The sequence below is a fragment of the Salvia splendens genome, chromosome 7 (genome assembly GCF_004379255.2).
Source record: "Salvia splendens isolate huo1 chromosome 7, SspV2, whole genome shotgun sequence".
Lineage (NCBI taxonomy): Eukaryota > Viridiplantae > Streptophyta > Magnoliopsida > Lamiales > Lamiaceae > Salvia > Salvia splendens.
The window spans coordinates 24,648,638-24,661,409 of record NC_056038.1 but is presented as its reverse complement, the minus strand read 5'-3'; the positions used below and the strand labels follow the sequence as shown (position 1 = coordinate 24,661,409).

The window sequence follows — 12,772 nt, the reverse complement described above, 5'->3', positions numbered from 1 at the left end:
TTTAAAGTGAAGCTAAATGGAGTTTTTTGGTCAAATTTCTAATTTAGATAGTCAGGGTGGCATTTTGTACTTCAGTATACTCTGAAAGCTCTCTCTGTCAAACTACATTTTACTCTCTTATATTGGTGTTATGTGTTCCAAGCTAGTAATTCATGGAGGTTTCTGGATTCGGAGGTAAATTTAGAATGGTCTTCTCATCATTTCACTAATATTTGATTTCATTCTTGATTAGACCGGATCATAATTTGCAAGATGTGCGGGCAAAAATATTTCCACATAAGAGGATAAACCTCAAGGCCCCTGAGGTAGTGACTCCTGTTGCATTGCCTGCTAAGCGGAAGGAAAGATCTCTTTCATCGCCCCTGAGAATTGTTCTGAGCAATGGGAAGAAAAAGGTGATTTGTGGAAGCCTTTAACTTGTTTGGTCGAAGCAGCAAACCGAAGCAAATCCTCTAAGTTCAACGCACAAGATTCTCATGTCAAATCTGAAGAGCATAATCCTTATGAGGAGGGTCTTCTCAGAAAAAACAAAATAAAGGAACAGATGAAGAAATCCAAACTTAAAGAAGAGAAGAATTGTATAGAGCATACCCCTCAGGAAATTGAGAGGCCTAAAAAGCTACGCAAAATCCAGCAGAAAACACAAAATTTTGGGAACTTCAGGGTTCCGCCTCAGGTTCTGCTTGATGCTGCCAGTGCTAAAATTGACAGAAGAAGAAACTGTCCTATTTGGTTTTCTTTAGTTGCCTCTAACGAACTGTAAGTGGCTTATGCTGATCTTTATTAGGATTAAATCTTGAGAAACTTATTGATGAACCTGATATATAAAAATAACTTTTCAGAGATGGAGATGCATTGCCCTTGCCTCAGATTTCGGCAAGTTACTTGAGAATAAAGTAAGTTCTTACTGTGTTTTGCTGTTCTGGCTGTTGAATGTAATGTTTCTGCTTTGGCATAACCAATAAGAGGCTCAACTTTTATTCTTATGACATCATATATTGATAGTATAGTGCCTAGTTATTAGCTTTGTTTTAATTGTTCTGATTAATTAATTATGATATTTCTTTCGTTTACAAATTTGAAGCCATTTTAAATCTGTTGACATGTATATCTGGTTATTGTTAAGTGTCTGTCAATCTAGTTTTAATTATCCTGGTTGAATATATAGGAAACTAGTGAAATTGTGCATTGTTTTACCGCAAAAGTTGACCCTTTATCTCATGAATATGCTTTGACACCATTTGTACTCTATCTGAAACAATCTTAACAAATATCAACAGCAATGCAGTTTCTTCAAGTGTTTTAATTTTTTATTTCAAGCCTAGATGTGAAAGAATTTGCTTAGCTGAACTATACGTTTTCGTTGATGATTTTTTTGAGATTTGCCTTCATTTTGTGCTTTTGATCCACTAAAATTATTACAATTGGTGTCTTCTGCAGATTGCAAGTGGTCCTTATATCCACAAAATTTTCTCTAATTAATTTGGTTTCTACAATTAACTTAACCTATTCTCTCTTTGTAAATGCATGAAAAGTTCCTACTAACTGGAGATGGTAACGGGGTATCTCGATTCCTGCATTTTATATTGGACCTGATTTGATGTTATGAGTGATATTTGTATGAACTGTTTGTAAACTTGGAACTGACATACATTCCATCTTAATACCTTCCTGTGGTTTATATTGAGGGTGGTGGATAATCAAGTTACCTTACCTCACAATACATGAAATACCTGCTGATTGCATTATCTATTTGATTTCCTTATCAAAACCTAATCATCTTAATTTCCTTATCAAAATCAAATCATCTTAATTTCCTTATCACGACCTTTTATTGGCCTTTCATCCTCGTGCTTCTCTGTGCATTCTCTTTGGCCTTTCATGTGCTTTTTCTGTGCACCCTCTTTGGCCATTCGTCCTCGTGCTTTTCTGTAAACCCTATTTCGCCATCCACACACACAGCATTTGGATTGCAAAGAATTGAGTTTACATCTCCGATCAGTTGATTTGATATTTCCTGCGAATCAAACTCCAGGTTGAGATCAAGTGCATGGGGCAGAGCATCATCCCCACACTAAGGCTGAACAATCTGGTTGATCTGTGGCGTCAAACAACTAGTAGTACAGACAGAGTGAAAGCCACAATCGGGTCATCAATGCTCGCAGGGCACCTGATTCTTAGGCTCATACCCCAATTTTCCCTCCCGCAACGGCAAGGGGTGCCGCACTTCAGCGTTTAGGAGCAAAGTCGCGATGAGAATGAATATGTTGCATGTTTTAGTGACTTGAACTACCTGTTTTTTTATTTTATTACATGGTTGTGAAACTTTGTTCATTACATTTGACTTTGTCATGATTAAGTTATTTACGTTATATGTGAAACTTAACATATTTTTTTCTTTTTTAATTCAGATCAGGAATTTTGTTTATTACAGGTATTTCTTTTTATTATTTTAGGGTATAAATATGTTCATAGATTTCTACTTGTAGGTATATTACGGCATCTTGGTTGGTTTACCCGAAACAGCACACAAGGAATTGTGTTTGCACCAAATTACTCAACTCATGCACCGAAACGGTGCAGAATAGTGCTATCAAAATTGGGTGTTGCCCTATTAATGTTCTCGAATTTGCTGACGTCAGTTACATGTTATAATAATATGGATCCTCATGTAATGATCCATTAATAGCTTGCCCTACATTTGCCAATTATATATGATAATATGATCATCAATTAACAGGAGTGTATTAGGGCAAAGCGCCTCCCCTACTCCACTCCTACTCCACCTACTCACTACTGTCTCATTAGTGTTAAGTATCAAACAGATCACAACCCTGGATCCTAAGATTGGATGGTTGTGATAAGTTACATTATTAGACTAAGATGCTACATTATTAGTCAAGCTATATTATTAGACTAATATGCTACATTATTTTACTAAAATAGTATTACATTATTAACTAAGTTACATTATTAGATGACACGTTGCATTAATCCGTTAGAACACAAGATCCAATGGATAACAAGTGTTTTGATTTTTGAACAATATTTGCAAGTTGGAAATGAATACATCCCTCAATTAACATCTTTATATCGTCACATTTATGACTAATTCAAAATCTTGACTGATCACGATTCCAATACTTTCCTTGTCTCCCACCACTGAGAGTCGTCCGATAGGGACTAAGGAAACAAAGAGAAGAATGAGGGAAGGGTTCTAGTAGGTCTGAGAACTCCCCCACCCCACCCCCGACCCCACCTAACTCGACTCTAGACTAGACAAAATGGCTGACACTATGGGGAAAATGAGCGTCACTCAGTTGAGGGAACTGATGATGTAGGATAAGTTGTCGATAATGGAGAGAGAATGTCTGATGCACATAATCGTGGTCGATGCACTCCTCACCAACTTAAGTTGGAACTTGTAGTTCTGCGGGCCTTCTGTTCTCCGGTGGATGCGTCTTCGAGTTTTGAGGCGGAGCTTATGGCTCTTATTCGAGGCTTGGAGATGACCATGAAGTTTTCTACACACATTTGGATAGGTTCTGCGGATTTTAGACATCATATGGCTTTGATCCGGAGAACGACTTCTCAGAGAAGGAAACCATGCTGTCGATTTTCTTGCGGGTGGGGGGTTTAGACCCCTACTATAACATATTATGACTCAGTCTCTGCGCCTCGATACCTGAAGACGCTTGTTAGGATGGACCAGCTGGGATATCCTAACTTTCGTTTCCGACGTAGAGATGTGGATTGATTGTGACTATATGGTTGTTCTCTTTATTTTAGTTCTTCCTTTTGTTCATTTGGTTCCCTGTTTAGTTTTGATAACATGGAGCATCCCGACTTGTGGGAACTTCTATCTGTTTCCTCTTCATGTTCTTGTTTTGGATTCTAGTCGCTTTTGGGCTAGGATCATGTTTTGAAACGTTATATTTTTGCCTTTATTCACGGGTTGGGGGTCTGCCTAAACCCCCGCCCACTATGGATGTTTTTTGATAAAAAACAAATTGGAACTTGTAGTTTCTATTTTGAGAATTTTGTTTTAGGATTTGTAATTTTAAAATATTTAGGAAGTTTAATTTTCCACTTTTTTATGAAGTAATTTCGCTATTCTTTGTTCTTCCGTATTTTAAAGTTTAAACTTACAATTATTTAAAGTAAAATACTAAAATACTCCATCCGTCCCACAAAAATTTGCATTTTTTTCCTTTTTAGTCCGTCGGACAATAATATGCACCTTCTAAATTGGAAACTCATTCTCCACTAACAATAACAATATTGTAATTATTTTTTCTTTCTACTTTTCTCTTACTTTACCAATTATACATTAAAACTTGTGTCCAACCAAAAGTGCATATTCTTGTGGGATGGAGCAGCGGTAGATACAGGGGGTAGGAGGCGGCGGTCGCCCCTTCCCGGACCACCAGGAGGACTTAAATGTCCTTATGATTTGCCGGAAAATCCCACGGACCCGAACCAGGCGAGCATGACAAATATCCAAATACACTTTTAGCTATTTCTTTTTGCCAAATAAGAACCGAAACGTGCGGCACTTAGTTAAAGTATAGTGTAATATTTAGGTCTCCAATCATTTACACCAAACTCAAACTCGTATATGTCACACCAAAATATAATTTTATTCCAACCATTTACACCAAATTTAAGATTTACACCATTTTTTGGGATTTTGTCTCACAAAACTTTTGCAGTAACACCAAATATGAGTTTGAGTTTGGTGTAGGTTGGAGAAGATTTCTACACCAAAACTCATTTTTGGTGTATGGTTGGAGATGGTAAACCATTGGGTGGTACACTAAAACCTAAAATGGGATAGGTAATTAGCTCCAATAGTACTCCAAAACTAATCTCATTTTTGGTTTTTGAGTAAAAAATAGTACCTCCTCGTTCCATAACAGATGTCACACTTTCATTTTTAGTTTGTCCACAAAGATGTCACATTTTATTTTTTTGGAAAAAGTTCCCTCTCACATTAATAAAAATATACTATTTTCTCTTTCCACTTAACACAGAAAACAACATCTCTTAAAATCCCGTGTCAATCCCCAAGTGTGTCATCTATTATGGGACAGAGAGAGTACCTATCTTTAGGTTACACTAAACCAAAACAAAAAAAATTTCAAATTTTGTGAGTAAAAAGACATAATATAGAGAATATTCTTTTAAGTTTGAGTTTAGTGTAAATAATTAGCTAAGTAAATTTATATTTGATGTGACATTTACACTAAAATGTGTTTGAGTTCAGTATAAATAGATGCTCTTAGACCATGTCCAACCGTTTTCACCAAGCACAAACTCATTTTCCAATAAATGTCATATTAAACAGTAATTTTACTCCAATCATTTACGTCAAATTCAAACCCAAGAGAATATTTCATATTCACTTAGTTTTAATACTTATTCAGTCATACATAGCATATTTTATTCAAATGACAAACTACCCCACAACAATTTATCATCAATAATTTTATATGAAATTATTATTTGTAAAATAAATAATTAGAATAAAATTCAGAGTAAACTTATGTAATAATATCAAAATAATTAACTTAATAATAAACAATAATTTCAATCTGATTTTTAACCCATTATGAAACAAACTCATCTTAAGCTTATTAAATAAATAAAACTAATCCGGCCCATTAAACCCAGAAACTAGATTTTTCAATTCATTTAGCCATAATACATAGATGGAGGATGAGGCACCGTTTTCTTCTTCCTGATCGATACTTTTATACTCTGCACTAGTTTTTACAATAATAATTAAAAAGTAAGTATATTATGAAAGGAGGAAGTTGTACATAGTTTCTACAATAATATTTAAAAAGTATATTATGAAACGTAATACACGATATTGTAAAAATAGTCTCTCAATGATGATGTCCCACTTTCTTTTCAAATTTGTCTTACAAAAGATAATCCCTTCATCCTATAAATATAAGTCATTTAATGATAAAGTTAAAGAGAAAAAGAAAAAAGTTGGTATGGATTTTAACATATAATTGGTAAAGTAAAAGAGAATGAGAAAAAGTAGGTGAAGTTGTATAATGGATGATGGAGCCATAAATGATAAAGTTAAAAAGAAGAAGAAAAAAATTGTTATAAATAAATATGAGATATTTCTAATGGGACAGACGAAAATGAAATATTACCTATTTCTATATTACGGAGGGGTATCATGTTTCGGAAAAAAAATTCCCTCACATTTTAATACTCGATAATACATTTATTCTTTTTATTTTTCACATAAAACAATATCTTCTAAAATTTCGTACTTGCAAATGGGACGTCGATCAACTTTGGAACATTGAGTAACTGGTAATATATTGCTGTTGAAATAAATTACTACAGTACTAAATTTTCATGTAAACAACTATATACTTAAAAACATTAATTCGACAGAGTAGCCAACATGTGGAGCATTAATAGATTAATTAAATCTATGTTCTCTGGCTTTGAATAGACGTGAGCAAATGATAATGTGATTTGCTTCATTTATAGGTAGGTATGAAAAAGATGAAAGGAGCTGGACTGATGATTCTTGTTTGCTTACTTAAATTAACACAAAAATATTTACTATAGTTTGCCACTTTGATTATGTTTTCGGAAATAAATTTGCGATGCAAATCTAAATTTAAATAGAGGATAGGTTGCAGGTGAAAACATTTATGAAATTAATTTGAAAAGTAAAACATGCAAAGTAATCATTAAATTCAAAAATATGGATTAGTTATTGTATTTTCCTTTAAAAAGTACCGAACTATAATTGGAAGCGTGTTAAAACTGTATACTAGGAACTATAACTGCTGGTCCAAGTAAAACAAAAAAAGGAATTAAAATAGCAATAGATGCCGATCATTAATACAAACCCACCCCAAAAAATTGTCTTAAAAATAAAAATCACTAATACTTATATATAAATTTAAGTAGTTATTGAAAGTACTTCAAATATTAAACAAAATGCATAAATAAAAGAAGTATGTTTAGATATAACAGTTTCACTTCCCAGCTTTCTCTCTCATACCAATATAGTATATTTATAATCCATCTCTCCATGTTTTACATGTTATTTACCTTTTTAATACAGATAAATATACATATATTGTACACGAACAAAAATAAACTTTGTACTTTATTAATTATTTATAGTCGTATTTATTTATATAAAACTGACTATTTCATTGATTTCATTACGGTTGTGGTGCTTCCTTAAACATAAGATTTATAGAAATGATGTTTAGTTTGTGGAGACAAATAGTAGTACAGTATAAAACAGACAATTAAAAAAACTAAAAATAGAAAGAAAAGTAAATAAGATATAGTATTAAATATATTGATTTTTATAAAAAAAAGGAAAGTGTTTCGTTTACTCTAGGACAAAGTACTTGAAAATAGAGATTTAAGAAAATACCCACTCCGTCCCTAAAAAGTATGATCTCTTTCTTTCTTAGTTCGTCCCTGAAAGTATGAACTGTATAATTTTTGGAACTCATTTATCTTTAACAATACTTTAAATACTTTTTTTTTATTTCTCTTTTACTTTACCAATTATGCATTAAAACTCATATCGAACCAAATGTTCATATTTTTCAGAGACAAAAGAGGTATGAGTTGAAATTCTAAGATTAGTAAAATACTAATAGAGAATAATAGAAAAATAGTTAGAGTAATGATAGCTAATAGTGAAATTATATTATTATTATTATTGTTATTATTATTAGTGAATATGTGTAGAAAATTTTAGTAGAAAACTAGATTAATTTCAGGAACTGAACAAAATAATAAAATGAACTATTTTCTATATCTTTTGTTACAGGAGAGACTTTCTTAAGTTGCAAACTCTGATAACTTATCAATGCAGTGAATTAAAAATGTCAATACAGTGACATTAAAATGACAACAGATAATTTTGTTGACATTTCAATATACTGTGTTGATATTTTAATGTCATTGTGTTGATATTTTCAAGAAAAGTTATTATTTTTGAATAAAATTTATTATTTTAAAAGGATCAATAATAGGTTTCTATTTAACATGTGATGACTCAAATCCGTTGGTCTATTGGATAGATAGAGAGCTTGTTATTTACTATACTTCATCATAGAATAAAGAGTATTGTTATTGGGAATAAAATTTACATTTACTATGAAAAATTAGTGTTTAATATATAAATTTACTAATATAGTTTGTTGCAAATAAAAGTTATTTATTGCAGAAAAAAGTTATTTATGTTTGCTATTTGACAAGAGATTATAATTGTTAAAAATATAATCATTTTAATTAATAAAATATTATTAATATAATCAATAAAAGCATTATTGTAACAAATACTACCTCCATCCCACAAGAATATACACTATTTTCTTTTTAGTCCATCCCGCAGCAATATGCACTTTCTAATTTTGAAAAGTCATTTCTCTCTAGTTAAATGAAATTATTGTTCCAATAAATAAAATTTATTATTCTTATGAATAACATTTATTATCCTTGTAAATAAAAGTTAATGTTTTGGGAATAAAAATTACTGTTATTGCAAATAAAAGTTACTATTTTGGAAATAAAGTTACATTCTCATAAATAAATAATTTTGTTCTAATGAATAAAAAGTTAGTAGTATTAATTTTTTGAAGAGACAAAGCAAAGGGAATTAATCAAATGCGCATTTTAATCTACATGTGACAAAATGGTATAAATAATATTTTTTATTGTTATAGAAAATTAGAAATGAGCAAATTGGAAAAGAGATAAGTTGTTGATGTAAAACTATACTTGGAGAAAAAGAAAATGAGAATTTATTGATGGAGAATAATAATGTGAGAAAAAGGAGAGAATTTATTGATAGACTTATAATTAGAGAAGATGAGAGAATACTTAATAAAAAATGAATTAAAAATCTTTGAAATTTAATTAATTGCCAGGCACAAATCTCATTAAGACACCCACCTTCCTTAATTGAAGTCATACATACGTTTTTATACTATTAAGAGTAAAATAGTATACATGTAAAGCATTAATTTAATAATAAACACAATATAATACAAAATTACTACTTTAACCTCATTATGTCTTAGACATTATGTCTCCAAAACATTTTTCTTTTTCGAATAAAACGACTACACACTCAATTACAATTGAATATAGATTGGACTTTGGAGTATATAACAATGGAATCTATTTATAGCTATTTACTTTTATTTTAGAAAACCCAAATGTGATAAATTAATGGGGATGAAATGAAGGTGACTGATATATTATTGCCTTCATCTCTCTCTAGATTCACGCATTTATTGTTCTTTCACTAGAAATTTTTTGCCTGTTTAGCACTATAAATATTTCAAAGATTGCACCTTTTTGAAAATTTGTTTTCTGGGTCGTGTCTATTCTCTTCCAAATCAATGCAAAAAAGTCTTCTCTTTCACATCTTTCAATCCCATAAATGTAACACACAGCGGAAATTCAAAGAATCTAGCTTAATCCACACCATTTTTATGAACTGAAGGTCCGTTTGTTCCAGATTTTTTCTTTTTCTTGCTTTTTAATCTTAGCCGTTGTTTGCAGCTTGATTGTCTGCTGATGTTTGATTGATTTCATCTGGGTTTTTTGGTTGATTTTCACTCTGCGAAATGAACCTCCTTTTTCCCATCCGCGATTAAATCTTTTGGTTACTGCATTTCGGTTTTCAGTTTCTACCTCTGTTGAAATTGAATAATCGTGTTTGGAATTATTGTAACATCATCTCATGTCTTGGTGGAAGCTGCCCCTTCTAATTTTGGGGATTAGGGTTTTGGATATTTCTCTTAATTTGTAATTTGTGGTAATGGAGGAGGTTGAAAAGGCAAATATTGCAGCTGTAGATAGCTGCCATAGAGTGATTAGCATCTTAAACCAAGCTCAAGATCAAATGTTGAGTGTAAATTTAGTGCAACAAACAGGGGAGGCTGTCCAGTGTTTCAAGAAAGTAGTCTCTCTCCTCAACTCAAGCTGTGGGCATGCTAGAGTGAGAAAGAGCAAGAAATCCCAACCTCCAAGCATATTTCTTGAAACCCCCATTTTCCGAAACAATGATCATCAGCAGCAACCAAAGCCCCTTCATCTGCTTCAGCAAGAATCTGTATCCAATGCCAATAATTCTCTCACATTGGGAAGCCCTTGCTTGGAATTGAGCTCCCATGGCAAGAATCTCTGCCTCTCGCAGCAAGAGCTTCCGCCAAATTACCATCTCTTGCAGCAGCAGAAGTTGAAGCAGCAGGCTGAGCTTATGTATAGGCGTAGCAATAGTGGCATCAGCCTTAACTTTGATAGCTCCTCGTGCACCCCTACAATGTCCTCGACTAGGTCATTCATCTCCTCGTTGAGTGTGGATGGGAGCATTGCTAATGTGGATGGGAGCGCCTTCCGTTTGATTGGTGCAGCGCGGTCTGCTGATCAGGCATCGTTTCATCACAAGAGGAGGTGTTCCGGGAGGGGAGAGGATGGAAGTGTTAAATGTGGGGGAAGTGGTAGTAGATGTCATTGCTCTAAGAAGAGGTGCTTGATTTAGGTTTTGGGTGCGTTGAATTTGCTATCTAGTCTAATTTGTGTGATGTTTTTTATCACAGGAAGCATAGAGTGAAAAGGTCTATTAAAGTTCCTGCAATCAGTAACAAGATAGCTGATATTCCGCCTGATGAGTACTCATGGAGGAAGTATGGCCAGAAACCGATCAAAGGCTCCCCTCACCCTCGGTATGGCTTCATAGACTTTTCATGTCTTTGGTTTTATTGTAGGTATGACTTGATAGACTCTTCATGTCATTGGTTTGATTGTTTGGCCTATTTTATAGAACGTGGCATAGTATTCTACTATTCTTTGATAGCAATTCAAACTGCTCGTAATTGAGATGTCATTACTTAGTTTGAAGTCATAATGTGGTTAAGAAATTGCGGATAGAGTTATGTTTTGATTTCTTGATGTTTTTGTATACTAGTTGATCCAAATGATTTACTAACGTTATGAGTGGTATTGGTTTCTATGGCCTCGTTGGTGTAATGTGGCATTGGCATCTTCGTCTATATTCAAATGGAAAAGTGGATCCATCTCTTGTCTGTTGTCTGCAAAGAGTTGCTATTGCATTTTTCTTTGTTTTTCATCATTCAACTTAGTTTGAGCAATCTTGAGTGAAATTTTTGGTTATGATGAATGGTTAAATCTGCAGGGGATACTACAAATGCAGTACAGTGAGAGGGTGCCCGGCTAGGAAACATGTGGAGCGATGCTTACAAGATCCTGCGATGCTTATAGTCACTTATGAAGGCGAACACAACCACCTGAGACTGCCTTCACAGTCGGCCAACGCATGATTTGTATGGATATTATTGGTCATAATTCATCTTCTTAATTAGACTAGATTGGTTCTGTATATAAGGCTGCTTGAGCTGAGGAGGGGCGAGGAGGGAGTCGTCGTTTTGATGGTCTGTTATCTTCATGGCGTCTAGGCTAGGTCTAGACATTGGTAAGACATGAACTCAATCAAGATTTGGTTGTGAGAAACACTAATTCCAATCAATCTGAATCCACTATTTTCTTTTTTTGATAAGTTGTCGATTTCTTTGGTAGTAATTTTTTAAAGCTTTATGCTTATCCTGTTTTCCTTAGCAATTTACTTATATTTATGGATTTAGTATTGATTGAATCATAATGGGGAGAATTTGATTTTTCAAAGTAGTTTATGTTTAAAAGTGATCGACAACTTTTTTTTTCAGAAAAAATCAAAATTTAATACTCTCATCGTCCTATAAAAAAATGGCAATAAATATGGTGCAAAAGTTAAGATAAAATTGGTAAAGTAACAGAGAATAGGAAAATGGTATGATAAAGTAAGAGAGAGTAGGAGAATGATAGTTAAAGTAGTATTAGTGGATAGTGGGACCTATATTATTAAATTGATAAAACTTTATGAAAAGTGGAATGCACATATTTTTGTGGAACAAACGAAAATAGAAAGTACACATATTTTTATGGGACGGAAGATGTGGCTGGCGAGCCAGCTCACCACGCGCGTTGGCCACGTGGCGAGCTCCCGTTCGTCCGTGACGCCACTCGCCTGCCCGCGAGTGGGCGTTGTTTATATCCATTGAAATATGTTTTTTTTTTATTTTTTTTAAAATTCTGAAGAAAAAAAATCCCAAAAAATACTAGCCGTTTATAGCCGTTTGTTTCAAAATTTTAATTTTATTTTTTATTTTTTTAAGCCCTCAATCAATTCTATAAATATCAAATCATTCCCATAAATTATCCACCATCAAAAAACTCTATATTCTCGCTCAAACACCCTACATTCTTCATCTCAAAAGATTATTCTTCTCATAAATTTAATCTATTCATGGATCCATTTGAGCAAATGCGTCGAATGATGGAAGAATCGCTAGAAGCAAATCGGCGTAGGGAGGAAGAGGAAGCCGCGGCGCGTCAAAAGCGACCCCGGAAATACATGCATCGTGACCGAGAGGAAGCCGCCGCAAGGTTGGTACGAGATTACTTTTGTGAAAACCCGGTATGGGGAGATACCTACTTCCGTCGCCGTTCGGGCAAGGACACGTGATTCTACCGCCCACGCCCAACTCCAGAAAGATCTAATGGAGCACATTTGAGCAAAATTTGGCAACCGTTAGACGACCACCGCATCACTTTCCATGATTATGCGGATTTCAATAAATTGTAATATTATGATTTCAATTATGTATTTTTCGTATTTTCGGATGTTGTAATTTTC

General features: G+C 33.5%; 2 protein-coding genes across 2 annotated transcripts; both read left to right on the top strand.

The window, feature by feature from the left end:
• The first annotated feature begins 425 nt into the window (after positions 1-425).
• On the top strand, positions 426-1,127 carry LOC121741065 (E3 ubiquitin protein ligase DRIP1-like). Its single transcript, XM_042133759.1, has 2 exons — positions 426-759; positions 843-1,127. Exons 1-2 carry the CDS (start codon positions 545-547, stop codon positions 898-900), a joined length of 273 nt encoding a protein of 90 aa, XP_041989693.1. The 5' UTR covers positions 426-544; the 3' UTR covers positions 901-1,127.
• An 8,128-nt stretch (positions 1,128-9,255) lies between these two features.
• Positions 9,256-11,596, top strand: LOC121742086 (probable WRKY transcription factor 21). The gene is made up of 3 exons (XM_042135121.1): positions 9,256-10,548; positions 10,620-10,745; positions 11,216-11,596. The coding sequence occupies exons 1-3, from the start codon at positions 9,839-9,841 to the stop codon at positions 11,358-11,360; spliced, it is 981 nt and encodes a 326-aa protein (XP_041991055.1). The 5' UTR covers positions 9,256-9,838; the 3' UTR covers positions 11,361-11,596.
• Positions 11,597-12,772: the final 1,176 nt, after the last annotated feature.